The sequence below is a fragment of the Symphalangus syndactylus genome, chromosome 9, assembly GCF_028878055.3.
Source record: "Symphalangus syndactylus isolate Jambi chromosome 9, NHGRI_mSymSyn1-v2.1_pri, whole genome shotgun sequence".
NCBI classification, from domain to species: Eukaryota; Metazoa; Chordata; class Mammalia; order Primates; family Hylobatidae; genus Symphalangus; species Symphalangus syndactylus.
The window spans coordinates 58,692,964-58,720,554 of NC_072431.2; the positions used below are offsets into that span (position 1 = coordinate 58,692,964).

General features: G+C 53.2%; 2 protein-coding genes and 1 long non-coding RNA gene across 23 annotated transcripts in view; 2 read left to right on the top strand and 1 right to left on the bottom strand.

Annotated features, from left to right (window-relative positions):
• The first annotated feature begins 381 nt into the window (after nucleotides 1-381).
• Nucleotides 382-13,091, top strand: PVRIG (PVR related immunoglobulin domain containing). Of its 13 annotated transcripts, none has more exons than XM_063646272.1 (8): nucleotides 382-521; nucleotides 607-957; nucleotides 1,040-1,169; nucleotides 1,256-1,316; nucleotides 1,430-1,539; nucleotides 7,258-7,445; nucleotides 12,450-12,483; nucleotides 12,708-13,091. In XM_063646272.1, exons 1-8 carry the CDS (start codon nucleotides 404-406, stop codon nucleotides 12,709-12,711), a joined length of 996 nt encoding a protein of 331 aa, XP_063502342.1. In that variant the 5' UTR covers nucleotides 382-403; the 3' UTR covers nucleotides 12,712-13,091. The 13 variants fall into 13 exon arrangements, with proteins under 13 accessions (XP_063502342.1, XP_063502340.1, XP_063502343.1 ...); XM_063646270.1 differs by having other exon boundaries at nucleotides 12,744-13,091; XM_063646273.1 differs by having other exon boundaries at nucleotides 7,258-7,391.
• Nucleotides 9,657-27,591, bottom strand: part of LOC129489648 (uncharacterized) — a 37,905-nt gene continuing 19,970 nt past the window's right edge. For 3 of the 6 annotated variants that reach the window (XR_010122529.1, XR_008660060.2, XR_010122530.1), the window contains 6 exons: nucleotides 19,511-19,681; nucleotides 18,940-19,009; nucleotides 18,534-18,644; nucleotides 15,583-15,707; nucleotides 13,088-13,144; nucleotides 9,657-9,743 (listed from right to left, as the gene is read on the bottom strand). This is a non-coding gene — a long non-coding RNA (uncharacterized lncRNA). Of the gene's footprint in view, nucleotides 9,744-13,087; nucleotides 13,145-15,582; nucleotides 15,708-18,533; nucleotides 18,645-18,939; nucleotides 19,010-19,510; nucleotides 19,682-25,046; nucleotides 25,165-27,591 lie in introns of those variants that run through there. The other 3 variants (XR_010122531.1, XR_010122532.1, XR_010122533.1) reach the window with 3 other exon arrangements.
• PILRA (paired immunoglobin like type 2 receptor alpha) overlaps nucleotides 18,952-27,591 on the top strand; it is a 30,289-nt gene continuing 21,649 nt past the window's right edge. For 2 of the 4 annotated variants that reach the window (XM_055292575.2, XM_055292576.2), the window contains exons 1-2: nucleotides 18,952-19,082; nucleotides 19,404-19,793. In XM_055292575.2, the coding sequence (XP_055148550.2) occupies nucleotides 19,028-19,082; nucleotides 19,404-19,793 (445 nt within the window). In that variant the 5' untranslated portion in view covers nucleotides 18,952-19,027. Of the gene's footprint in view, nucleotides 19,083-19,403; nucleotides 19,798-27,591 lie in introns of all 4 variants that reach the window. The other 2 variants (XM_063646283.1, XM_063646284.1) reach the window with 2 other exon arrangements.

A 27,591-nucleotide genomic window follows, 5' to 3' on the forward strand; every position in this document is an offset into this window, starting at 1 on the left:
GTGGTGGGTCATGCACGCTGGGCTGGCTCTCAGGTCCTTCCTGCTGGCTTCCCACTCCCGGGGGCTTTCTCCTCCCAGATTCCTCAGCTGGGTGAGGGGCAGGACAGAGCCCTTTCCTAGGGAAGCCCAGCACCCCTTGCTGTCCAGGGAAGGGGAGTCCTTCTAGCCCCTGGCAGTTTCTCTGCTCCTCCCCTGGCCTCCCAAGGCCTAGCCAAAGCTGGGTTCTCACCCACCTGTGCCGCCCTGCCTTGTTACCCGGAAGCACAGCCTTGGGGACTGAGCGGGCCCTCACTGTCACTTTAAGAAGGGAATCAGCCACCTTGTGTTCACCACCTCTGGGGAGGGTGTGAGAGGAGAGAAGGAAGTGGCTGTTTGGCTGCTGACAACATGAAGACTTCCTGCGATGAGAACAGAGGCACAGGTGCCAGCCCTGCAGCCCCCAGAACCCAGACTGGAGGGGGCCATGGGGCGCTGGACCCTGGCCCTGTCCTGGGTGCTGCTGACCCTGTGTGTCACTGCGGGTGAGTGCCAGCACCAGAGAGGGGCAGGGGCTACAGGGAGGGTGATGTAGGACAACAGCCCACTGACCTTGCTGCTGTTCCACAGGGACCCCGGAGGTGTGGGTGCAAGTTCAGATGGAGGCCACCGAGCTCTCGTCCTTCACTGTCCATTGTGGGTTCCTGGGGTCTGGCTCCATCTCCCTGGTGACTGTGAGCTGGGGGGGCCCCGATGGTGCTGGGGGGACCACGCTGGCTGTGTTGCACCCAGAACTTGGCATCCGGCAATGGGCCCCTGCTCGCCAGGCCCGCTGGGAAACCCAGAGCAGCGTCTCTCTTGCCCTGGAAGGCTCTGGGGCCAGCAGCCCCCGCACCAACAGCACCTTCTGCTGCAAGTTTGCATCCTTCCCTGAGGGCTCCTGGGAGGCCTGTGGGAGCCTCCCGCCCAGCTCAGACCCAGGTGGGGCCGGGGCGAGGGGCCCAGGAGGGCAGGGAGGGGCTCGGGAACTGGCCACCAATCTGATTCTTGTCTCTGTGCCCAGGGCTCTCTGCCCTGCCGACTCCTGTCCCCATTCTGTGGGCAGACCTGGCCGGGATCTTGGGGGTCTCAGGAGTCCTCCTCTCTGGCTGTGGTGGCTACCTCCTTCATCTGCTGCACCGACAGAAGCACAGGTGAGACCTGGGCCATGTCCATGTCCCCCTGACACTGGGCTGGCCACATGCTCTGCAGAGCTCTGACCATCCTCGCTCTCTCCCAGCCCTGCCCCTAGGCTCCAGCCGTCCCACACCAGCTCCCAGGCACCGAGAGCACGAGTATGGGTGAGGAGGGGACCTGCTTTGGGGACAAGGTGGCAGGGGCAGGGGCAGGGGTAGGGGGGCCAGGGCTGGGCCCAAGCTGTACCAACTCACTTGACCCTCCTTCCCCTGCGCAGGCACCCAGCCAGGCCTCCCAGGCTGCTCTCCACGTCCCTTATGCCACTATCAACACCAGCTGCCGCCCAGCTACTTTGGACACAGCTCACCCCCACAGGGGGCCGTCCTGGTGGGTGTCACTCCCCACCCACGCTGCACACTGGCCCCAGGGCCCTGCCACCTGGGCCTCCACACCCATCCCTGCATGTGGCAGCTTTGTCTCTGTTGAGAATGGAGTCTACGCTCAGGCAGGGGAGAGGCCTCCCCGCACTGGTCCTGGCCTCACTCTTTTCCCTGACCCTCAGGGGCCCAGGGCCATGGAGTGATGCTTAGGAGTTCAATGAGAGAGACCATGAGGCCACTGGGCTTTCCCCTTCCCAGGCCTCCTGGGTGCCACCCCCTTATGTTATTCTTGGGCCTCCAATAAGTGTTCCACAGGTGCGTGGCCAGGCCCACCTGCTGCAGATGTGGTCTGTGTGCATGTGTGGGTGTGGGCACAGGTGTGGGTGTGTGAGTGACAGTTACCCCATTCCAGTCGTTTCCTGCTGTGACTAAGTCAGCAACACAGTTCCTCTGACGTGGGCCTTGGCTGTGCTTCTTTGGGGGTGAAGAGATTGGGGAGGAAGTCTCCACCCCTGTGAGGCAGAAGCCAGGTGAGAACCAGAGTGGGTTGGGGCCTCCTTGCAGGGCTGGGTTTGGCCCAGGGAGAGGGTAGTGTCCCAATCTTAGAGATCTGTCCTGGCTTCTTGGGGTGGCGGAGGGTTGGGGGAGCTTTTTGAGGGACACCTGTGGCTGCCTAGATAGGATTGGGGGATCCCAGCAGGATGGTCCCTGCTCCAATCCCACCACGTCCTAGGACAGCAGCAAGGGTTCCTGGGGCTTCAGCCTGAGAGAAGTCCCTGTGGTTTGACCTGGCGTCCCTCTGCCGGGCTCCCTGCTGTGGCCTGGGCTGGGGTCCTGATGCCCTCCTTCCACAGCTGGCATCAGGCAGGGCTGGAGAGTAGGAGGACTTGCCTGAAATCTCCCTTCGGTCACTTCCCCCACCTCCTCTCGGGGCAGGCAGAGGCCTTCACAGACATGGGGGCCTCCCCACAAAATGTTCCATCCAGAGCCAGCCCTTCTGCTTGTGGGCCTCACAGCCTGGGCCTGATGGGGCCTTTGCCGCACGAGACAGTGTGAGTGAGAGGGTCTGGGCTTCGAGACTCCCCAGGAACGTGGCAGGCCCTAGGTGGTGGGGCAGTGTCGTTCTGGAGCCAGGCTGAGGCTGCTCCCCCAGCTGGGGTGAGTACTCCTGGGGAGGAAGGGCACCTGCCCCTCAGCCCCTTCCTGGGACTGCATGGGGGACATCCCAGGAAGTGCCAGCTGCCAATCAGGAACCACGCCCTACATCCGGCCCAGGGACAGCCTGCCCGGAGGCTGCGTCCACCCGCACCACCCTCTGCAGCCCAGCGCACTGCCCCAGGCAGGCCCTGATGTGGCCTTGCCAGGACCCAGCCCCATCCAGCCCCCAGCTCTGCACTGTGCTGGGAAGAGGGTGGTTGCAGGTGGTCAGGCCTGCCTTCCTCAGCTAGTGGTCGTCCTCCTCCTCCCAGAAGCCCTCAGCACTGGCCTAGGCAGCTCAGCAGTTCCTCCAGGGCTGGGGGCTCAAGGAAGACAGGAAGGGGTGCTGCAGAGTTCCCCAAGGAAGGTCAGGAAGGCAGCGCCGGGAGGAAGATGACAGGGAGGGAAGGGAGACAGCAAGAGCACCTTGGACCCGGGACAGCGGTGTGAACAGTGGGGCTTATAAGGTCTCAGGGGAAGCCTGAAGGGGATCTCCAGAAAGTTGAGTTTCTCTAAGAAGCAGACAAAGGGGAAGCTCTGAGGGATCCCCCCGCCAGGGCCACTTGCTCATCACACAGTGGAGTAAGAGTCCCCTGGCCTGATCCTGGCTTCCATAAGCTTAGGAGGCTGCAGCCCAGCCTGGTCCCTGTGGGACTCAGAGCCAAACACCTTGGGACCCAGAAAGTCTCCCCACATCCGGCCTGCTCCGTGCTGCCCAGCCTTAAGTGTCAGAGCCAGCAGCAGTGACAAAGGGTGCCCTGAGAGTGCATGGTGCACTGTGCTGTGGTGCATGGTTGGGCCTCAGACCCAGAGACCAGGGTGCTATTGGCTCAGTGTGCATGGAAATTGAGGCCTGAGGGAGCTGATGTGCTCCAAGGGAAGAGCTGAATCAGCCCAGTAGCAGCACCTGCTTCCCCTCCAGTGGCCCCAGGCCTCCAGGACAAGCCTCCAGCACCCATGGCCCAAAGTAAGGTTTTAGCTTTGAATGGACCTGGGTTTGAATCCTGGGGGTCCCTCCCTGGCCTTGTGGCACCCATGTGGCTCACGTTGAGCATCGGGTACATGAGAAGAGTGAGGAGGCCTGCGGGGATGTGAAGATTGTAAACCAGGAGGCTCCCAAGGCCTGAGCAACTCTTCCTAGATGGTCTTACAAGTCAGGAGGTGGGTATTTTCAGGAAGTCCATTTGACGGATGTGGAGCCCGAGGTGCAAAGCAGTGCCATAACCTCCCCCGGGGCACAGGGCTGGGAGGAAGAGGAGTTCTTGGGGAAGGAGGGCAGGAGGCAGGCCTGGACAAGTGTGCTCCTGGTAGGTGGAGGTGCAGCTGGCTGATGAGGGTGCTCCATGAGCAGCCTCATGTCTACACCAGGTGCTGTGGCTGACACTGCTTGGGGGCCAGGCCAGATCATGCCTGAAGGGCCTGAGTGTCAGGGCCTAAATCAAGGGCGAGATACACCATGTTCATATATCACAAGGCTGACTGTTTTTTTGGTGGTGGTGGGTTTTTTTTTTTTTGAAATGGAGTCTTGTTCTGTCACCAGACTGGAGTGCAGTGGCGTGATCTCAGCTCACTGCAACCTCTGCCTCCCGGTTTCAAGCGATTCTCCTGCCTCAGCCTCCCGAGTAGCTGGGACTACAGGCGCCCACCACCATGCCCAGCTATTTTTTGTATTTTTAGTAGAGACGGGGTTTCACCATGTTGGCCAGGATGGTCTCTATCTCCTGACCTTGTGATCCACCTGCCTCAGCCTCCCAGAGTGCTGGGATTACAGGCGTGAGCCACTGTGCCTGGACTGGTGGTGGTGTTTTGGGACAAGGTCTCACTCTGTCATCCAGGCTGTGCAGTGGTGGGATCTCAGCTCACTGCAGCCTCAACCTCCTGGGCTCAAATGGTCCTCCCACCTCAGGCTCTCAAGTAGCTGGGACCACAGGCACGTGCCACCCTACCTGGCTAATTTTTGTAATTATTATTTTTTTTTTTTGGTAGAGATGAGGTTTCTTTATGTTGCCCAGGCTGGTCTCAAACTTTGGGCTCAAGTGACCTGCCTGCCTTGGCATCCCAAAGTGCTGGGATGACAGGCATGAGCCACTGTGCCTGACTAAGGCTCACTGTTAACAGGTCAGTATCCCCAAACTGATTTTTTTTTTTTTTTTTTTGAGACGGACTCTTGCTCTGTCGCCCAGGCTGGAGTGCAGTGGCACGATCTTGGCTTACTGCAACCTCCACCTCCTGGGTTCTAATGATTCTCCTGCGTCAGCCTCCTGAGTAGCTGGGACTATGGGTGTGCACCATCGTGTCCAGCTAATTTTTGTATTTTTTTTTTTTTTTTTTTTTTTTAGTTGAGATGGGGGTTTCACCATGTTGGCTGGGCTGGTCTCGAACTCCTGACCTCAGGTGACCTGCCCACCTTGGCCTCCCAAAGTGCTGAGATTACAGACTTGAGCCACTGTGCCCCGCCTGAATAAGAGCTTCTTAATCAAAATTTCAGCATGGTTCTGGGTCAAAATTGACCAGCTGATTCAATAAGTTGATGTAAAAATTTTACAGTCAGCTACCCTGGGAGGGGGAGTCTCTCCCTAGTCAGTGAGGAACCAGATGCCAGAGCATTGGCAATGTACAAGGGGCTCAGCCCTGTGGCTCATATGTGTAATCCCAGCACACTGGGAAGACGCCTTGAGCCTGGGAGATTGAGTCCAGCCTGGGTAACACAGTGACACCACATCTCTGCAAAAAAGAAGAAAATTAGAGGGGAACTGTGGTGCGTGCCTACAGTCCCACCTACAGGCACAGCGAGCCCATGTCCCCCACTAAAAAAAGGCCAAGAATGCAGGAAATGTAGATAATATGGGCCCTGTGATGGGTGGAGGCCAAATAGATAATACAGAATTGAAGAAGACACAGAGCACTTGTATTTCCTTTCAGGCATAGCACGCTGACTAGGACTCCAGTACCATGAAGGGAGGCAGTGAGAGCAGATGTTTGTGCCTCATTCCTGATCTCAGGGGGAAAGCAGTAACAGGGTGGGTGCCAAGGAGGGGCAGGGGGCCGGGGCAGGGATAGACGTGGCTGGTGAGGAAAGGAGGATAGTTGTTGGGGGAAGGTGGGGACATACAAGCAGCGGTTCTCGATGTGCAGGGTCCTGGCCCCCTCCCCTGCCTCTGCTCCTGAACACTGCATCCCATGCCTCTCCCATGGCCACCTGCTGGGCTAATGGGCTGCATTTAGACTCTGCCCATGTTGGAATCATGCCCTTCTCCAGGGCCGCCGCCTCCCAAAACCCCCCTCTGAGAGACAGCCACAGCCCCAGGCTTAGCCCCAGGCCCTGTCACTGCTGTTGAGGGAGGGAGGATGAACCACCCGGGAGACCTCACACCATTCCAGAGCAGAAATCCTGACACAAAAGAAATCTCCCATGGGGGTTCAGCTGGGTCCAGGGCCCGGAAAGTGACATAAACATGCACCTTACATCTAAGAACGCACGTGGCAGTACCGGGCCTGAGGCCCCTGGGGACTATGTACCCTCCAGAGCTACCCAGAGGCTGTTGGCTAAAAGTTCTATGTGGCGCCCTCCTCGGGCAGCCTGGTAAGCAGGTGACCTTCTAGCAGGTGACCTTCTGGGTCCCACGGCTCACAGGCAAGGCAGGAATGGAACCAAGAGTCAGTCCTCAGTGGCTGGATGTCGTATCCCACGCCTGTAATCCCAGCACTTTGGGAGGCTGAGGTGGGCAGATCACCTGAGGCCAGGAGTTTGAGACCAGCCTGGCCAACATGGTGAAACCCTGTCTTTACTAAAAATACAAAAATTAGCTGGGCATGGTGGCACGCACCTGTGATTCCCAGCTACTTGGAAGGCTGAGGCAGGTGAATTACTTGAACCCAGGAAGCAGAAGTTACCGTGAGCCAAGATCACACCATTGCACTCTAGCCTGGGCAACACAGCGAGAATCCATCTCAAAGAAAAAAAACAAACCTCAGGCGGGGAGCCACCCTCTTGAGGCCCTGCCCAGACAGCCAGGGGGTCCCTTGTCCTCTCTTCAGCCCACCTTTGCAGGTGGGACCAGTTCAGTCCAAAGCCCCTGTGCCTCAGTTTCCCTGTGGGTTGAATGAGGAGAATGAGGTGTGTAGGGCCTGGCTCAGGCGGAGGGGTTTCCTGAGCACGGAGAGCCTGTTTCCTCAGGCCTGTGAAGGGAGAGAGGGCAGGCTGGCTGGCCCTGGGAAGCACAGAGGAGCCTACTGGGACCAGGGAAGAGACTGAGAAGAGAAGGGAGGCCCGTCCCTGCCTACTTCTGTCTCAAGAAGATTGATATCACTTCCTCTGGTGAAATCCCACCTTCCTGCCCCCACAGCCCCTCAGCTGATGCCACCTCACCCTGGAGAGGGTGGGCAGAGCCTCCTACGGAGGGAGTCCTGTGGGTCATCAAAGCTCCAGTGACCACCCCCAGGCAAAGGCCAGCAGATCCCCTGTTAGAGACAGGCCCAGGACTGTGTGCGGGGTGCCCACTGTTGCTCTGAGACTTCAATTCCTCAGGGAGGCTTCCTCAGGATCTCGAACCTGCGGAAGGAGGGCCAGTCTGTGCACTTCTGCCAAGTCCAGCTGGACACACAGATCAGGGAGGCTGTCATGGCAGTCCATCAAGGGGACCCACCTCACCATCACCCAGGGTGAGTCCAGCTGCCCTGGCACCAAGGAACCTTCTAGTTCAGCCAGAGGCTCAGGTATGTGGAGGGAATTACCTGAGGGGCTGTATGAGGGAACAACCTCCTGGGGCTCCCCTATCCCTGAGTTCCTGCACTCAGAAATTGAGGCCCAGAGATCCAGGTAGAGGGCGCTCCAGTCCTGGACCCGCCATTGCAAGTCATGTGGCCTGGGACAGGGCTTCTCCAAGCTCTGTCCCCTCCTGTGTAGGGCGGGGAGGTCAGAGGGGACCCTGCAGATCCAGTCTCACGTCTGGGGGTCAAGGGGTGGCCTCGAGAGGGACCAATCTCTGTGTAGGGGACCATCAGCCCCCTCACCCCTTGAGCAAGATTGTGGTCCCTGCACCAAGGGAGCGGGCCTGGGGTGGGAAGAGGCCAGCTAGGCTGTGGTGGTGCCTGGGGACTGCATGGGAGTCCCTGCCAGGGAGGGAGAGGGACAGAAGACAAGCTGGGGGCTCTGCTGCTTGGGCTGGGGGCTGAGCACCTGTGACCTCCACTGGCTTCCTCCTCCTCCCCTCTGAGGACTGAATCTGGGGCGCAGCAGGGCACAGACTCAGGCCCGCCTTTACTGTCCCTGAAAGAGCCTGCACTGGCCTTGGGCAGAGAAAAGGATGAGAAGTGAGGCTGAGTGAGGTGGGGTCTGCAGGGATCCAGGTGGGAGGGGCCCAGCCAGCCAAGGTCAGGCCTGGCCCTTCAGCAGGAAGACAGGCACTGGGGCCCTTGGGCAGGGCTGACTTGACACTTTTGTGTGGCTTGAGCCACCGTGCCCAGCCTGAACACCCTTTCCTGGTAAAACACTCCAAAACCAGGAAGAGAAAGAATGTACTGCAACATAATAAAGGCCAGTCATGCAAGGCCCACGGCTGAAAGTCTTTCAGTCATTCTAGGTGAAAGACTGAAATCTTTGCCTCCAAGATCAAGAACAAGAGAAGGATGCCCGATCTCACTACTTCTGTTCAACATAGGATTTGAAGTCAGGCCGGGCACAGTGGCTCACGCCTGTAATCCCAGCACTTTTGGAGGCTGAGGCAGGCAGATTACTTGAGGCTATGAGTTTGAGACCACCCTGGCCAACATGGCAAAACCCCATCTCTACTTAAAAAAAAAAAAAAAAGATTTGAAGTCCTAGCCAGAGCAATTAGGTAAGGGATAAAAAGGCATCTAATTTGAAAAGGAACAAGCAAAACAATCTCTGTTTGCAGGTGACAAGATCTCATATGTAGAAAATCCTAAGTATTGCACAAAAATACCTGTTGAATGAATGAATTCAGCAAAGTTCCAGGAAACCAATTTAACATGCAAGCAAAAATGTATTGCATTTCTGTGCACTAAACATAAACAATCTGAAAAGAAAATTAAGAAAACAATTCCATTTACAATAATGTCAAAAAATAAAGTAAGATCTTTAGGAATAAACCTAACCAGGGAGGTGGAAAGACTTGTACACTGGTACTACAAAACATTGCTGAACAAATGAAAGAAGACACAAATAAGTGGATGACATTCTTGTTCGTGGAGTGGAAGGATTAATATTGTCAAGGTGTCCATGCCACCAACAACAATCTCCAGATCCAATGCAAATCCTATGAAAACCCCAATGGCATTTTTTTTTTGCTCAAACAAAAAATTCATTCTGAAATTCAAATGGAATCTGAAAGCACTGCCACAAGCCAAAATAATCTTTAGAGAGGTGAACAGAGTTAGAGGACACACATTTCCTGATTTCAAAATATATTAAAAACTATGGTAATCCAAACGATGTGGTACTGAAATAAAGACATAAATAGGCCAGGTGCAGTGGCTCACTCCTGTAATCCCAGCACTTTGGGAGGCCGAGCTGGGCAGATCACCTGAGATTGGGAGTTCGAGACCAGCCTGACCAACATGGAGAAACCCCATCTCTACTAAGAATACAAAATTAGCCAGGCATGGTGGCGCATGCCTGTAATCCCAGATAATCGGGAGGTTGAGGCAGGAGAATCACTTGAACCCGGGAGGCAGAGGTTGCAGTCAGCCAAGATCACGCCATTGCATTCCAGCCTGGGCAACAAGAGTGAAACTCTGTCTCAAAAAAACAAAAAAAGACATAAATAGACCAGTGGAATAGAATACAGAGCCCACAAATAAACCCTCACATAGATAGTCAAATGATCCTCAACAAGGGTGCCAAGATGACCACTCAATGAAGAATAGTTTCTCCAACAAATTGTGTTGAGAAAGCTGGGTACTCACATGCAAAACATAAAGGTGCATCTCTGCCAAAAAATTAACTCAAAATGGATTAAAGACTTCAACGTAAGACCCAAAACTGTCCAGTGTCTAGAAGAAAATACAGGAAAAAACACAGGGTGATGAGACAAGATGGTGAGTCCTTGCACCATTACCCCCAGACCCATGGTTTGTATTCCACAGTTGAAGTATGATCACATCAAGGTTGTTTTGACTCCAAGGCAGGATTTATGATACGTACCTGCTCTTACACAAGGAACGATAGATCAACTGGAAATCTTAGAGGCCTTCCCAGAACTGGGGTTAATCAGAAGCCGCAGATTAGCTTCCAAGATGGAGTTGCCTTAGCCTCCACCATATTAAAAGTAGAACTACCATATGATCCAACAATCTCACTTCTGGGCAAACATCCAACAAATTGAAAGCAGGGTCAGGAAGAGGTGTTTGCACACCGATGTTTGTAGTAGCATTACTCAAAATACCCCAAACGTAGAATCAACTGAAATGTCCATCAAACAAAATATGGTGTCTGTAGTCCAAGCTACTCAGGAAGCTGAGGTTGGGAGAATGACTTGAGCCCAGGAGGTTGAGGGTGTAGTGAACTATGATTGCGCCACTGCACTCCATCCTGGGTGACAGTATAAGATCCTGTCTATTAAAAAAAAAGTTCTGAAAAAAATAATATTATTGAATCTTATTTAGTTATTTATTTTGAGACAAAGTCCTGCTTTGTCACCCAGGCTGGAGTGCAGCAGTGCAATCTCAGTTCACTGCAACCTCCACCTCCTGGGTTCAAGCGATTCTCTTGGCTCAGCCTCCCAAGTAGCTGGAATCACAGGTGTGTGCCACCACACCCAGCTACTTCTTGCATTTTTAGTAGAGATGGGGTTTCACCATGTTGGCCAGGCTGGTCTCGAACTCCTGACCTCAGGGCATCCAACCGCCTCGGCCTCCAAAAGTGCTAGCATTATAGGCGTGAGCCACTATGCTTGGCCTCAACCTTTAAAGGGAAGGAAATTCTTACACATGCTCTAGTATAAATGAGCCTTGAGGACATTATGCTAAGTGAAATAAGCTAGTCACAAAAAGATAAATACTGTCTGATTCCACTTATATGAATATGTAGAGTAGCCAGATTCCTAGAAACAGGAAGCAGAAAGGTGGTTGTCAGGGGCACGGAGGAGACGGGAATGGAGAGTTAATATTTAAACATAGAATTTCAGTTTTACTGGCCCAGTGTGGTGGCTCACGCCTGTGAGGAACATGCCTTGGAAGGCTGAGGTAGGTGGATCATTTGAGGCCTGGAGTTTGAGCCCAGCCTGGCCAACATGGCGAAGCGCTGTCTCTACTAAACATACAAAAAATAAGCTGGGTGTGGTGGGGGCACCTGTAATCCCATCTACTCAGGAGCCTAAGGCAGGAGAATCACTGGAACCCAGGAGATGGAGGTTGCAGTGAGCTGCGATCACTTCACTGCATAGCAGCCTGGGTGACAGAGCAAGACTCTGTCTCAAACAAAAAAGAGAACTTTGGAGTTTCAGTTTCGCAAGATGAAAATGTTCTGGAGATCTGTCTCACAACCATGTGAATACACTTAACACTGCCAAACTGTACACTAAGCAATGGTTAGGATGGTAAATTCTAGGTGGCTTTTTTTTTTTTTTTTTTTTAGACAGAGTCTCGCTTTGTCACCCAGGCTGGAGTGCAGTGGCGCGATCTTGGCTCACTACAACCTCCACCTCCCAGGGTCAAGCAATTCTCCTGCCTCAGCCTCCTGAGTAGCTGGGAGTACAGGCACGTGCCACCACGCCTGGCTAATTTTTGTAATTTTAGTAGAGACGGGTTTTCACCATGTTGTCCAGGCTGATCTTGAACTCCTGACCTCAGGTGATCTGCCCACCTTGGCCTCCCAATCCTGGGATTATCACCGGCGTGAGCCACCGCACCCACCTTAGGTGTTACGCTGGAAGGAGTGAAAGTTACAACATGAAAATGATACTAGCAGTTAATATTTCAGAGTTCCCAGTCCCAACATTAAAAAACAAAAACCTGTAGAAGTGGAAGGGGAGGCCCCTGGAGTTGAGGGGTGCCGTGAGGCCTGGGTTCAGAAGGTGTCTCTGTGGACGCGGAGTCCTCCTGGAAGGAGGCTGGATGGAGGCGGGGATGTCTGTGGACCAGGAGCCCAGTGCTTGGGAAACACTGCAAGGATGCCAGGGGGACAAGAAGGGCAGGGCACAGTGGGAGAGGCAGCAGAGGATTCAGGGTGAGACCAGCCAGAGGGGAGGGGAGGCCTAGATGTGGCAACAGAACTTGAACAGCCACAAACATGAGTCCCAAGCACGAAGCTCCCAAGGCTGAAGGGCAGACACAGCCGCCATCCAGAAGGAAAGCACAGGTGCGGTCTCCCTGAGGACCTGGAGGGAGAGGCGGGGGTGCCTATGTCAAAGGAAGGGAAGGGAAAGGAAGAGATGGGTAGGTGAGGGCTCGGCGGTAGAGGGAGCCAGGTTGGGGCTGAGCAGAGAGCTCAAGAGCGAAGGAAGCCAACAGAGGGTATCAAGGTTGTGGGGGCGGGGGGCGGTTTCAGGAGGTGACGTGGTGGACAACAGGGAAAACAGGTCAGGTGGGCGCCTCAGGATGGCAGCTGAGTCCCAGGCCCTTCCTGACGGGCTTGGGTGGAGCTGCTCTGCTGCTCTGGTCCCTATAAGGAGGGCCTCAGCCTAGGGCGCAGCAGAGAAGGTGGGATGGAGACTGCCATCACCTGGATACCACCCTGACTCACTGTTGGTCCCCTTACAGGTCAGCAGCAGACTAAAGCCACAACCCCAGCCAGGTGAGTGCTGGGCCTCCCCAAGGGGGTGGGGAGTGCAGGTGTGGGCAGGGGATGGGTTTGGAAATCAGGGAGTGTCCTGCTAAGAACCCCATAAGCCCAGCCTGCCACAAATTCTCCTGAGTTTTTGCCACCACCCACTTAAATCTGATCTCTGAAGCAACTGCCTCGCCTGCCTCACTGTAATAATCCTGGCGCTGCATCTAAAAACACTTCCCCTCCTGCAGATAGCAGGGCGCCAAGCAGTGACTTCTGATCAACAGAGTGTGGGGAGAAGGGATGTGTATTAGCCCCGGAGGACGTGATGTGAGACCCGCTTGTGAGTCCTCCACACTGGTTCCCCATTGGCAAGATACATGGAGAGCACCCTGAGGACCTTTAAAAAGGCAAAGCCGCAAGGCAGAAGGAGCCTGGGTCCCTGAATCACCGACTGGAGGAGAGTTACCTACAAGAGCCTTCATCCAGGAGCATCCACACCGCAATGATACAGGAATGAGGTCTGAACTCCACTGAATTAAACCACTGACATTGGGGGGGTTTATTATAGCAATGCTAAGAGTTCCTTTATCCTCCCCAAGGATGGAAAAATACAATTTATTTTGCTTACTGTACACCCCTTTTCTCCTCGTCCACATTTTCCAATCTGCATGGTGGCTGTCTGCTCCTGTGGCAGAAAGTTTTGGGGAATAAATAGCATGAAATGCTGCTGACACTTCCCTGTGCATCTCCCACATGGCTGCCAAGTGCCCCTTCCTGCTCTGCAGTACCTGCGTCCAGTCGTGATGCAGGGAGCATCCCTGCTAGAAACAGATGGCACTCACAGATTTAAAGCAGTTGGAAGCAAGTTTAAGAAGGGAAATCTTTTTTTTTTTTTTTTTTTTTGAGACAGAGCCTCACTCTGTCATCACCCAGGCTGGAGTGCAGTGGCGCAATCTCTGCTCACTGCAACCTCTGCCTCCTGGGTTCAAGCCATTCTCGTGCCTCAGCCTCCCAAGTAGTTGGGATTACAGGCATGCACCCCCACACTCAGCTAACGTTTGTATTTTTTAGTGGTACTGGAGTTTTGCCAAGTTGTCCAGGCTGTTCTCAAACTCCTGGGCTCAAGCAATCCTCCAGCCTCAGTCTCCCAAATAGCTGCAATTACAGGCGTGAGCCACTGTGCCTGGCTGAAAGGGAATCGTTAAGGAGGAATGGGCAGGGGCAGGAACACTGTCAGAGACGGTGTGGTGGCCAAGGCTAGTACAGCAAATTGGCTGCTTCCTGTGATCTCACGGGTTGAGGGCTCAGTTCCACAAGGCTGCCCCCGCATCAGATGCCAGTCGGAAGCTCACGTGGTGCCTGTGCTTCTGACACAGGGCTATAAAAATTGAGGTTCCCACGATTCCCTCCTTGGGTTCAATTAATTTTCTAGAATGGCACCTAGAACTCAGGGAAACCCTTTACTCACATGTGTCCCCTTATAAAGGATATTATAGGGCCTGGTGCCATGGGTCATGCCTGTAATCTCTGCACTTTGGGAGGTTGAAGGGGGAGGTTCACTTGAGCACAGGAGTTTGAGACCAACCTGGGCAACATAGCGAGACCTCATCTCAAAATAAAAATATAGGATATTACAAAGGGTAGTGATGATCAGCCAGATATAAGAGATACACAGAGGGAGGCCTGGGGGAAGGGGTGCAGAGCTTCCGTGTCTTCTCCAGGCGCTGCACCCTCTAGGAAGCTCCATGAGTTCAGTTATCCAGAAGCCCTCTGCATCCCTTTTGGGTTTTTATGGGCTTCATTATAAAGGCATGATTGGGCCAGGCATGGTGGCTCATGTCTGTAATCCCAGCACATTTTGAGGTGGAGGTGGGAGAATCAATTGAGCCCTCAGGTGGCAACTGAGGCTGCAGTGAGTTGTGATTGCACCACTGTACTCCAGTCTGGGTGACAGAGAGAGACCCTGTCTCAAAAAAAAAAAAGACAAACAAAACAAAACAAAAAACCTGGCCAATATGGTGAAACCCCATCTCTACTGAAAATGATTGTCGCCTGATCCCCACCCCTTGAAAATGCCTCCACGCCCTCCATACACATTTGGTCAGCACTGACTGCCCGGCACACTGCACTGGGTGACAAGGACCCAAGGCTACACCAGCCAGTGCCCCAGCCCTCAAACACCTCCCTGTGCAGAAGGAAGACAACACAGAAAAGGGAAGCGTGGTTGTCACAGAGGCCCAGAGGACTGCCGGCTGATGTCACTGAATGGGGAAGTGGTTGGCCACGCGGGCTCCAAGCTCAGACCTGATGTCACAGTGGACGTTCATGGGCCATGTGACCTCAGGCCAGGCTCAGAACCACCCTCAGGGCTTCCGTTTCTTTCTGTATAAATTAAGGACCATAACAGAGATGCTGCCTACCTCCTGGGATTGTCCAGAGAGTTAAAAGATCTTTTTAAAATGCACCTGCTGGGCCGGGCGCAGTGTCTCACGCCTGTAATCCCAGCACTTTGGGAGGCCGAGGCAGGCAGATCACAAGGTCAGGAGGTCGAGACCAGCCTGAACAATATAGCAAAGCCCCATCTCTACTAAAAATGCAAAAAGTAGCCGGGCATGGTGGCACGTGCCTGTAATCCCAGCTACTCAGGAGGCTGAGGCAGGAGAATCACTTGAACTCAGGAAGTGGAGGCTGCAGTGAGCCTAGATTGCACCACTGCACTCCAGCCTGGGTGACAGAGCGAGACTCCATCTCAAAAAAATAAAAATAAATAAAATGCCCCTGCTGGCGGGGCATGGTGGCTCACGCCTGTGATCTCAGCACTTTGGGAGGCCTAGGCAGGTGGATCACCTGAGGTAAGGAGTTCAAGACCAGCCTGGCCAACATGGCGAAACCCCATCTCTGCTAAAACTACAAAAATTAGTTGGGCATAGTGGTAGGCACCTGTAGTCCCAGCTACTCGGGAGGCTGAGGCAGGAGAATCGCTTGAACCTGGGAGGCAGAGGTTGCAGTGAACTGAGATGGCGCCACTGCACTGCAGCCTGGGTGACAGAGTGAGACTTCATCTCAAAATAATAATAATAATAATAATAATAATAATAATAATAATAATAAAACAAAATGCACCTGCCATTTCTTTCCATCAGGTATGGCCACGGAAATGAGGGTCATGAGAGAAGCAGTGTATCCTCACAGATCCCCAGAAATGAGAGACACAGCCATGCAGGGCCACTTGGGAAAGCACCAGGGTCCTTCAGGGGGTAGAGGAAGCCAAGGGAAAAAGGGGGTGAGACCCTTTGTTACGCTTTCCCTGGAAAAGGCAAGGAAGGGTATGCAGGTTTAGGACTGGCTAGTTAGAATAACGTTAGCAGGCTCTGAGGATTAGGGGCTGTCACTTGTTATTTGGTGCCTGGCCCAGGATGATGAAGGCAGAGAAATACTGCCTCCTGAAGGGGGAGAGGCAGCTAGAAGAGCTGGGTCAGTGTTGGCGCCCTGGATTAGTTGGTTTGCATATGAAAGGCACACTCAGCCAGGCGCCGTAGCTCAAGCCTGTAATCCCAGCACTTTGGGAGGCCGAGGTGGGCAGATCACAAAGTCAGGAGATCGAGACCATCTTGGCCAACATGGTGAAACCCCATCTCTACTAAAAATACAAAAATTAGTTGGGCATGGTGGCGCGCACTTGTAATCCCAGCAACTTGGGAGGCTGAGGCAGGAGAATCGCTTGAACCCAGGGGTGGAGGTTGCAGTGAGCCGAGACCGTGCCACTGCACTCCAGCCGAGCAACAGAGTGAGACTCCGTTTTGGAAAAAAAGAAAGGGACACTCTCAGAGGGGTCATTTGCTAGCTTTAACAACTGGCTGGCTCTGGCAGGGGCAGTCCCTCTCTCTGGTCTTGGAGGCCCAAGATGCCAGAATATCAGCAATACAGTGGGGCTGGGTGAGGTGGCCCACACCTGTCATCCCAGCACTGAGGGAGGCCAAGGCAGGATTGCTTGAGCCCAGGAGTTCGAGACCAGCCTAGACAACATAGTGAGACCCCATCTCTCAAAAAAAAAAAAAAAATTAGCCGTGTGTGGTGGTGTGTGCATATGGTCTTCACTACTTGGGAGGCTGAGGTCAGCAAATTGCTTCAGCCCAGGAATGATGGTGATCGCATCCCTACACTCCAGTCTGTGGACACTCTAGTACCTTGAGGACAGTACAGCCTGATTACAGAAGCTTTACAGCAAATCTTGAAGTCAGGTGTTATAAATCTTCCACCTTCATTCTTCATTTGTAAAGGCCTTTTGGCTATTCTAGGTCCTTTGAATTACTGTAAGAATGTTATAGTTGGCTTGTGAACTCCACAAAGCCTATGGGATGTCGATTGGGATCAGAGGAAAGCAGGAACAGGATGGGTGCCAATGAGGGGTGAGGGGCTGGGGTAGGGATGGATGTGGCCAGTGAGGACAGGAGGATACTTGCTGGGGGAATGTGGGGACATCCAAGCAGTGGTTCCCATAATGCGGTGCAGGGTACTTACCCCCTCCCTGCCCCTGCTCCCGACACACGACTTCCCACGCCTCTCCCATGAGCACCTGCACTAAGGGGCTGCATTTAGGCTCTGCCCACGTTGGAATCATGCCCTCCTCCAGGCCCTCCTCCTCCTCCCAGAAGCCCTGTCTGTGGGAGAGCCACAACCCCAGGCTCAGTCCCAGGTTCTGTCACTGCTGTTGGGGGAGGGAGGATGAACAAATCCAGGAGACCTCACACCATCCCAGAGCAGAAATCCTGACACAGAAGGAATCTCCCATGGGGGTTCAGCTGGGTCCAGGGCCTGAAAGTGACATAAATGTGCACCTTGCATCTAAAGAGACCGCACGTGGCAGCACTGGGCAGCATGTGCCCTCCAGAGCTACCCAGAGGCTGTTGGCTATAAGTTCTATGCGGCCCCCACATTGGACAGCCTGGTAAGCAGGTGACCTTTCAGCCAGATCCTCAGGCAGGGCGGGCCACCCTCTCGAGGCCCTGCCCAGACAGCCAGGGAGTCCCTTGTCCTCTCTTCAGCCCATCTTTCCAGCTGGGACCAATTCAGCCCAAAGCCCCCATCCCTCAGTTTCCCTGTGGGTTGAATGGAGATAATGTGTCACCTCAGAACGTTGTGAAGCAGAGAATGAGGTGTTTAGGGCCTGGCTCAGACGGAGGGGTTTCCTGAGCATAGGGAACCTGTTTCCTCAGGCCTGTGAAGGGAAGGAGGGCGGGCTGGCCTGGCTGGCCCTGGGAAGCACAGAGGAGCCTACTGGGACCAGGGAAGAGACTGAGAAAGGGGGCCCTTCCCTGCCTGCTTCTGTCTCAAGAAGGCTGATGCCACTTCCTCTGATGAAATCCTGTCTTCCCCCACGGCCCCTCAACTGATGCCACCTCACCCTGGAGAGGGTGGGCAGAGCCTCCTACAGAGGGAGCCCTGTGGACCACCAAAGCTCCCTGCTCCAGTGACTACCCCCAGGCAAAGGCCAGCAGATCCCCCTGTTAGACACAGGCCCAGGACTGTGTGCAGGGTGAGTGTTGCTCTGAGCCTTCACTTCCATCTGTGCCCAAGGAAGGTTGTGGATCAGCCAAGGGCTCAGGTGTGTGGAGGGAATGACCTGAGGGGCTGTACGAAGGGACAGCCTCCTGTCCTGCACTCAGAAGTTGAGGCCCAGAGATTCCGCCCTTCAGCCAGGCCCAGACATCTGGGTTGAGGGGGCTCCAGTCCTGGACCCACCACTGCAAGTCACGTGGCCTGGGGCAGGGCTTCTCGGAGCCCTGCCCCCTTCTGTGTAGGGCGGGAGGTCAGAGGGGAGCCTGCAGATCCAGTCTCACGTCTGGGGGGTCAAGGGGTGGCTTCCAGAAGGACCAGTCTCTGTGTAGGGGACTATCAGCCCCCTCACCCCTTGAGCAAGATTGTGGTCCCCGCACCAAGAGAGAGGGCCTGGGGCTGGAAGAGGCCAGCTGGGTAGTGGTGGTGCCTGGGGACTGCATGGGAGCCTCTGCCAGGGAGGGAGAGGGACAGAGGACAAGCTGGGAGGTCTGCTGCTTGGGCTGGGGGCTGAGCACCTGTGACCTCCACCGGCTTCCTCCTCCTCCTCTCTGAGGACTGAATCTGGGGCGCAGAAAGGCAGAGATTCAGGCCCGCCTTTCCTTTCCCTGAAAGAGCCTGCACTGGCCCTGGGCAGAGAAAAGGATGAGAAGTGAGGCTGAGTGAGGTGGGGTCTGCAGGGATCCAGGTGGGAGGGGCCCAGCCAGCCAAGGTCAGGCCCAGCCCTTCGGCATGAGGACACGGACTACGGCCTTTGGGTGGGGCTGACTTGGCACTGACCACAAGGGAGGCCCTTTTGCAATAGGGGAAAAGAAGCCAGATGGATAAAGGAAGTGTTGGTCACCCTGGAGGTGCACGGGTTTGGGGAAGGCTCCCGGCCCCCACAGCCCTCTGCGGAGCCTGAGCCTGGCTCTCCTCACTCACCTCAAGCCCCAGGCGGCCCCTCCACAGGGCCCCTCTCCTGCCTGGACGGCTCTGCTGGTCTCCTTGTCCCCTGGAGAAGAACAAGGCCATGGGTCAGCCCCTGCTGCTGCCCCTGCTGCTGCCGCCAGCATTTCTGCAGCCTGGTGAGTGCCCAGGACCACCCAGATGTGGGCTCTGCCCAAACCACAGGAGGGGCCAACCCAAGACAGAGATGGGACATCTTGGGGAGGGCCCAGGCTCCCACCACCAGGAAACAAGGGTGGGTCCCACAGGGGCAGGTGCCCCCATCCTCTCCCCCTCCTTTCTCCCCCATGCCTGAAGAGTGGGAGACCCAGGCCAGAGGTCCAGCCACCTGTCACATGACTGCCTGTGGGTGAAGGTGAGGGAGGGTCTGGGGTCACCCTCTGTGTCTCACAGTGGCTTCACGGTCTCTCCCCCACTCCCTCCCTCCTTCCCTCCTCTAGGTGGCTCTGCAGGATCCAGTCCAAGCCTTCCCTATGGGGTCACTCAACCAAAACGCCTCTCAGCCCCCATGGGTGGCTCCGTGGAAATCCCCTTCTCCTTCTATTACCCCTGGGAGTTAGCCACAGCTCCCAACACGAAAATATCCTGGAGACGGGGCCACTTCCACGGGCAGTTCTTCTACAGCACAAGGCCGCCTTCCTTTCACAAGGATTACGTGAACCGGCTCTTTCTGAACTGGACAGAGGGTCAGAAGAGTGGCTTCCTCAGGATCTCGAACCTGCAGAAGGAGGACCAGTCTGTGTATTTCTGCCGAGTCGAGCTGGACACACTGAGATCAGGGAGGCAGCAGTGGCAGTCCATCGAGGGGACCAAACTCTCCATCACCCAGGGTGAGTCCAGCTGCCCTGGCACCTGCCTTGCCCACCGCAGTGAGGCTTTTATGATCACTGGTGACGTCGTCCCCAGCACCTCAGACCACTTCTTCTGACGACCCCTAAGTTCTCTCTTTGGCCCCTAACACTTCCTCAGGCCTTTGCCAGCTCTCCCCTTTTCTCTTCCCCTTGTCTCCACATCTGATCTGCTTTCCTCAACCATCCCCCTCACTGTCCCCTCCAGATCCAGCCCTGCCCCCACTCCTCAGCCCTCAGCATCTGCTGGACCCTCTAATTATCCTTCATTCTTTCTCCAAACTGGGGCTCCAGCCTGGCCTCTCCCCATGACCTCCAGGCAGATTTGATCTCTCCAGGGTGCGGCTCACCCGCTTTTTGTCATGTGTCTCTGTGTGGAGTCCCCGTTAGTGCCTCAGGGTGGGCTCCATACCTTGCATCTCTCACAGTCACGAGCTCATTCAGGAACCCCCAGCAGGTGCCCAGTGGCTGGCCCTGGGAGCCCTGAAGTCCCTGAGTCAAGGGTTCCCACCTGCCCACTTCCTTCTCCCCCTCTGCTTCCCAGAAGTGTCCTTCAGCTCCTCCCCGACCTGTCTCGCCTCTTCCCTCGCATGTCATATCCCTCTCTTCCTGCATCCATCCTTTACCCTCCTCACTTCTCCCTGGCCCCTACAGCCCCCACTCTCCGACAAGCCCCTGGGTTCTTCCAGCCATGCTCTCCCTGTCCTCCACTCTGGTCTTGCTACTCTGTCCTTCCCAACAATAAGGGACGTGTCTACAGACACAAGAGCAGCAGCCCCCATTCACTGAGGCACCATGGCATGGCCCTGGCAAATCACTTCGTGTGCATTGCCCTAGTGAACCCTCACCAAGACTCCACAATAGCAAGAGGAACTGCTATTCTTTTCAGTTTACAGACAGGGAAACTGAGGCTAACAGAGCCTATATAGCCGTGTCCAACGTCACACTAGTGGTGCAGATGGGATTTGGAAGGGATGGTGAGGGCCGGGCATGGTGGCTGACGCCTGTAATCCCAACACTTTGGGAGGCCAAGGTGGGTGGATCACTTGAGGTCAGGAGTTCGAGACTAGCCTGGCCAACGTGGTGAAATCCCGTCTCTACTAAACATACAAAAATTAGCCAGGCGTGGTGGCACATGCCTGTAATCCTAGCTACTCGGGAGGCTGAGGCAGGAGAATCACTTGAACCCGGGAGGCAGAGGTTGAGGTGAGCTGAGATCGAGCCACTGCACTCCAGCCTGGGTGACAAAGTGAGACTCTGTCTCAAACAAACAAACAAACAAAATGAAAGGGATGGTGAGCTGCAGAGCTTTCTCGCCTAACCTCTAGCTACAGGGCCTTGCCTATTGAGTTGACCATAGTGTTCGCCTTGACCTACTTTTGGACCTAGTGATGGGATGTGTTGCACTGATAGATCTTCTGTTTTATTCAGAAAGGGCATCGGGGAAATTTGAGCCTAGATTTATCTGTCTCCAGATCAGTGGGGTGAAGGGAGTTTCTCCCAGGCCCAGGCAGGAAGGGGGTGCATTGTCTGTAGAAAATGTTTTAGGAAACTAATCTTTGGCCAGGTGGGCTTGTTTTTTCTAACCACTTGCATTGGCAATCCTAAACAACGCCAGGGATAAATTACTCTTCCCTGCAGGGACCTGCAGGGATGGATACTCTCGCTGCCCACGCCCTGGTAAACCACTGCACCATCTTAACCACTGTGTTGGTTTTGGAGCAGATGGAGAGTGGCTCCATAATCCAAAAGAAGCAAGACGGCCTTGAACTTTGATTTCCTACATATTTTCTTAAATGGTCTTTTTTGAGAGATCTGGGTTTTTCTCAGGCCTTCTCTTCCTCTTTCCTTAATTCCTGCTTGCTTTTCTCACCTCTCTGCATAGGTCAGATTTGTAGTTTTTTTCACTAATAAATTGTATTTTCAAGTAATTCAATTAATTGAATATTCATGCTTATTATAAAAAACACAAAATTCAGGAAAGTAATAAAAAGAGAAAAAAGTGTGTTTTTTTTTTTGTTTTTTTTTTTTTTTTTGAGACAAAGTCTCTCTCTGTCACCCAGGCTGGAGTGCAATGGCACGATCTTGGCTCACTCCAACCTCCACCTCCCAGGTTCAAGCGATTCTCCCGCCTCAGCCTCTGAGTAGCTAGAATTACAGGCACCCACCATCATGCCAGGCTAATTTTTTTATTTTTGTAGAGACAGGGTTTCACCATGTTAGCCAGGCTGCTCTCGAACTCCTGACCTCAGATGATCTGCCCGCCTTGGCCTCCCAAAGTGTTAGGATTACAGGCGTGAGCCACCTTGCCCTGCCTTTTTTTTTTTTTTTTTTTTTTTTTTTTTGAGACAAGAGTCTCACTCTGTCACCCAGGCTGGAGTGTGATCATGGCTTACTGCAGTATCGACCTCCCAGGCTCAAGTGATTCTCTTGCCTCAGCCTCCCAAATAGCTGGGACTACAGGCACACATCACCACACCTGGCTAATATTTGTATTTTTTTTTGTAGTCATGGGATTTTGCTATGTTGCCCAGGCTGGTCTCAAACTCCTGAGCTCAAGTGATCCACCTACCTTGGCCTCCCAAAGTGCTGGGATACAGGCATGAGCCACTGTGTCTGGCAAAAAAAAAATTTTTTAATCCAACTGAAGTACCATCATGCTAAGATACAACAAACTCAAGGAATATTTGTAGCAGATATAACTAAGTTTGTTGTTGGCTTATTAATGTTTTTTATGTAATTTTACTTTTGTAACCAAACCTACTTGTGTTCTTCTTTGTCATTTTTCTATTTTTTTCTTTCTTTTTTTTTTTTTTTTTGAGATGGAGTCTCGCTGTGTCTCCCAGGCTGGAGTGCAGTGGCATGATCTAGGTGCACTGCAAGCTCCGCCTCCCAGGGTCACGCCATTCTCCTGCCTCAGTCTCCTGAGTAGCTGGGACTACAGGTGCCCGCCACCACGCCCGACTAATTTTTTTGTATTTTTAGTAGAGACAGGGTTTCACCGTGTTAGCCAGGATGGTCTCGATCTCCTGACGTCGTGATCTGCCCGCCTTGGCCTCCCAAAGTGCTGGGATTACAGGCTTGAGCCACCATACCCAGTCTTTTCTGTTTTATTTCTAAGCACAAAAATCCCAATTTCCACTGTAGGTTGAAAATATTGGCCAGACACAGTGGCTCATGCCTGTAATCCCAGCAATTTGAGAGGCCGAGGTGGGTGGATCACCTGAGGTCAGGAGTTCGAAACCAGCCTGGCCAACTTGGTGAAACCCCGTCTCTACTAAAAATACAAAAATTAGCCTGGTGTGGTGGCACATGCCTGCAGTCCCGGCTACTCAGGAGGCTGAGACAGGAGAATTGCTTGAACCTGGGAGTCGGAGGAGGTTTCAGTGAGCCAAGATTGCACCACTGCACTCCAGCCTGAGTGACAGAGCAAGACTTCTTAATTCAAAAAAAAAAATTTGTATGTAGTGATAATTTATTTTGGTATACGGCATCAACAACCAAATTGATCTTTATATGAAGTAATATAATCAGTTATCCCAACCCCATTTATTGCATTTTTATCTGCTTCTCTATTGATACATTAGGCCTGGTTTTAAAGTTATTTTTGTAGAAGAGCATCCGTTTCTGGTCAGTCAATTCTGTTTCACTGATCTGTCTTTTCTTACATCAGCACACAGGTTTAGTGACTGTAACTTTATCACGTTTCAATGCCTTAGACTATTTCCATCTCAAACATATTACTCCTTCCTCAAAAACTTTTTTAGGCTGGGTGCAGTGGCTTCATGCCTGTAATCCCAGCACTTTGGGAGGCTGAGGCACGAAAATTACTTGAGCCCAGGAGTTTGAGACTTAACATGGGCAACATAGTGAGACCCCATCTCTAACAACAACAACAAATTAGCCAGTTGTGGTAGTGCACACCTATGGTCCCAGCTACTCAGGAAGCTGAGACAGGAGGATTGCTTGAGGCCAGGAGGTTGGGGCTGCAATGAGCTGTGATTTCGCAACTGCACTCCAGCCTGAGTGACAGAGCAAGACCCTGTCTTAAAAAACAAAGCAAAACAAAATATATTTTTCTGTTGTTGCCTGCCTGTTCCTTCCCCAATGTTAGAATAAGTTTATCCAGTTTAGGGAAAACAAAAACAAAAAACAACACTCTTTTAAGTCAGTTGCATTAAACCTATTACGCAATTGACAGAAACTGAAATCAGGCTAATACACAATCTTCCCACCCAGGAACAAGGTCCTATTTTATATCCCTCAGTAAACCTTGGTAGTGTTCTGCCAAACATCATATAAATGTCTCATAAGATTGTTTAACTGCCTATAGTGAGCCGAGATCATGCAACTGCACTCTAGCCTGGGTGACAGAGCCAGATCCTGTCTCAGGAAAAAAAAAAAAAGATTTTTTTACCCTCTATATTTCCTTTTGTTATTAATATGCAAGATTACTTTTTGAATCCTTAATGATTGTCATTGTAAAAGTAATGCATAGGCGGCCAGGCACGGTGGCTCATACCTGTAAACCCAGCACTTTGGGAGGCCGACATAGGTGGATCACGAGGTCGGGAGATCGAGACCATCCTGGCTAACACGGTGAAACCCCGTCTGCTGAAAGTACGAAAAAATTAGCTGGGTGTGGTGGCGAGCACCTGTAGTCCCAGTTACTCAGGAGGCTGAGGCAGGAGAATGGTGTCAACCCAGGAGGCGGAGCTTGCAGTGAGCAGAGATCGTGCCACTGCACTCCAGCCTGGGCAACAGAGCGAGACTCTGTCTCAAAAAAAAAAAAAAAAGTAATGCATAGGCCAGGTGCAGTGGCTCCTGCCTGTAATCCCAGCACTTTTGGAGGCTGAGGTGGGCTGATCACCTGAGGCCAGGAGTTTGTGACCAGCTTGGCCAACATGGTGAAACCTTGTCTGTGCATGGTGGTGTGCACCTGTAATCCCAGCCACTCAGGAGGCTGAGGCGGGAGAATCCCTTGAACCCAGGAGGTGGCGGTTGCAGTGAGCCAGATCATGCCATTGCACTGCAGCTTGGGTGACAGAGCAAGACTCTGTCTCAAAAAAAAAAAAAAAGGCCAGGTTTAGCGCCTCACCTCTGTAATCCCAGCACTTTGGGAGAACAAGGAGGGTGGATCTTGAGGTCAGGAGTTCAAGACCAGCCTGGTCAATATGGTGAAACCCTGTCTCTGCTAAAAATACAAAAAAATTAGCTGGGTGTGGTAGCATGCACCTGTAGTCCCAGCTACTCAGGAAGCTGAGGCAGAAGAATCGCTTGAACCTGGGAGACGGAGGTTGCAGTGAACTGAGACTGCACCACTGCACTCCAGCCTGGGCAACAGACGGAGACTCTGTCTCAAAAAAAAAAAAAAAAAAAATTAATGCATAAAATCTGGCCAAGACGGTGGGTTATATGCATGTTTACCACCACCCCCTCCCAGAGTCTACTAAAATGATAGCAAAGGGAATTTTTTAAGAAAGAAATCCTCAGGAACAAGAAATATATGAACTGGATGTACAAAAGCAAAATTTGAGAAGCTAGAAACAGACTAATGGAATTGGTTTAGGAGCCCAGATGAGCTAAACCCTAAGCCAGTGTTGGGAAACCCAGATGAATGGCAATTTATACCACAAAACTCTGTAAAGGTTCAGTAATGCTGGCCCCGAGTACCCCTGAAAGTAGGAGTGAAGATGGGTCTGAAAACTAGAAGACATTCAGAATCTACTTCAGAAGCAGGGAAACCTCCATTCCCCATTCCCCTATCCTAGCCCAAAGACGAGAGGTTTGCTTTCCAGAATACATGAACCAGAGGGCCTCTGGGGGAGCACCCCAGGGATAACTGGCAAGGCGACTGGGGTCTGGTCCTCATACCAAATCCCCCAGCACCGGAGACTATACCTTGGCCTCATCTGTGTTTGGGAAGCCTGAGGCTAGAGTCTCTATATGATTAAATGAAACAAACTTCTCCCATGAAATGCAAAGAACAAAACAAACAGGAAAAACAGAAAGAGGAACCTGGAAGAAACCAAAACAGTTCAGGGAGAATAAAACTTTAAAATACTCAGCATTTCCTTCTACTCAGAAAGCTAAGAGACCTCATGCATGTGATAAGAGAGGGTGCTTTACAAAGGAACTTGCCAACCACAAAGAAACCACAAAGAAAGCTCTGGGAAATTTAAGATACAATAGCAAAAATAAAAAATTCCATTAAAGGGCTGGGCGTGGTGGCTCACACCTATAATTCCAGCACTTAGGGAGTCCAAGACAGGAGGATTATTTGAGGCCAGGAGTTCATGACCAGCCTGGGCAACATAGCAAGACTCTGTCTCTATAAAAAAATAAAATTTAAAAATTGGCTGGGTGTGGCCTGTCGTGGTAGCTCACGCCTGTAATCCCAGCAATTTGGTAGGCCGAGGCAGGCAGATCACTTGAAGTCAGAAGTCGAGACCAGCCTGGCCAACACAGCGAAACCCTCCCTTGTCTCTACTAAAAATACAAAAAAATTAGCCGGGTGTGGTGGTGTGTACCTGTAATCCCAGCTACTCGGGAGGCTGAGGCGTAAGAATCACTTGAATCCGGGAGGCGGAGGTGGCAGTGAGCTGAGATCACACCACTGCACTCCAGCCTGAGTGACAGAGTGAGACTCCATCTCCAAAAAAAAAAAAAAAAAAAAAACACAGTGGCTCCTGTAATCCCAGCACTTTGGGAGGCAGAGGCGGGTGGATCACGAGGTCAGGAGATTGAGACCATCCTGGCTAACAGGGTGAAGCCTCGTCCCTACTAAAAATACAAAAAATTAACCGGGCGTGGTGGCAGGTGCCTGTAGTCCCAGCTACTTGGGAGGCTGAGGCAGGAGAATGGCGCAAACCCGGGAGGCGGAGCTTGCAGTGAGCCGAGATCGTGCCACTGCACTCCAGCCTGGGCAACAGAGAGAGACTCCCGTCTCAAAAAAAAAAAACTAGCTGGGTATGGTGGCACATGCCTGTAGTTCCAACTACTCAGAAGGATGAGGCAGGAGGATCACTTGGGGCTGGGAGGTCAAGGCTGCAGTAGCTGTGGTTCCACCACTGCACTCCAGCCTGGATGACAGAGTGAGATCCTGACTCAAAAAAAAAAAAAAAAAAAAATTAAAAAAACCCACCACCACCAAAACAACCAAAAATACACCCAAGGATGAAATTTACTTTTGAGTGTGGGAATAAATATATAAATGTGAGAGGTGACATTGTGCTGTCAGCCCTCACTTGCTCTCGGCGCCTCCTCGGCCTCGGTGCCCACTCTGGCTGCACTTGAGGAGCCCTTCATCCGGCCGCTGCACTGTAGGAGCCCCTTCCTGGGATGGCCTAGGCCGGAGCCGGCTCCCTCAGCTTGCAGGGAGGTGTGGAGGGAGAGGCGCGGGGTGGGGGGGGAACCCGGGCTGCACGTGGCGCTTGCGGGCCAGCTAGAGTTCCGGGTGGGCGTGGGCTTGGTGGGCCCCGCACTCAGAGTGGCCGGCCGGCCCACCGGCCCCAGGCAGTGAGGGACTTAGCACCGGGGCCAGCAGCTGCGGAGAGTGCGCCTGGTCCCCCAGCAGTGCCAGCCCACCGGCACTGTGCTCGATTTCTTGCCAGGCCTTAGCTGCCTCCCCATGGGGCAGGGCTCTGGACCCCCAGCCCGCCATGCCTCAGCGCCCCCCCACCACGCTGTAGGCTCCAGCGCGGCCCGAGCCTCCCCGACAAGCGCCGCCTCCCGCTCCACGGCGCCCGATCCCATCGACCACCCAACAGCTGAGGAGTGC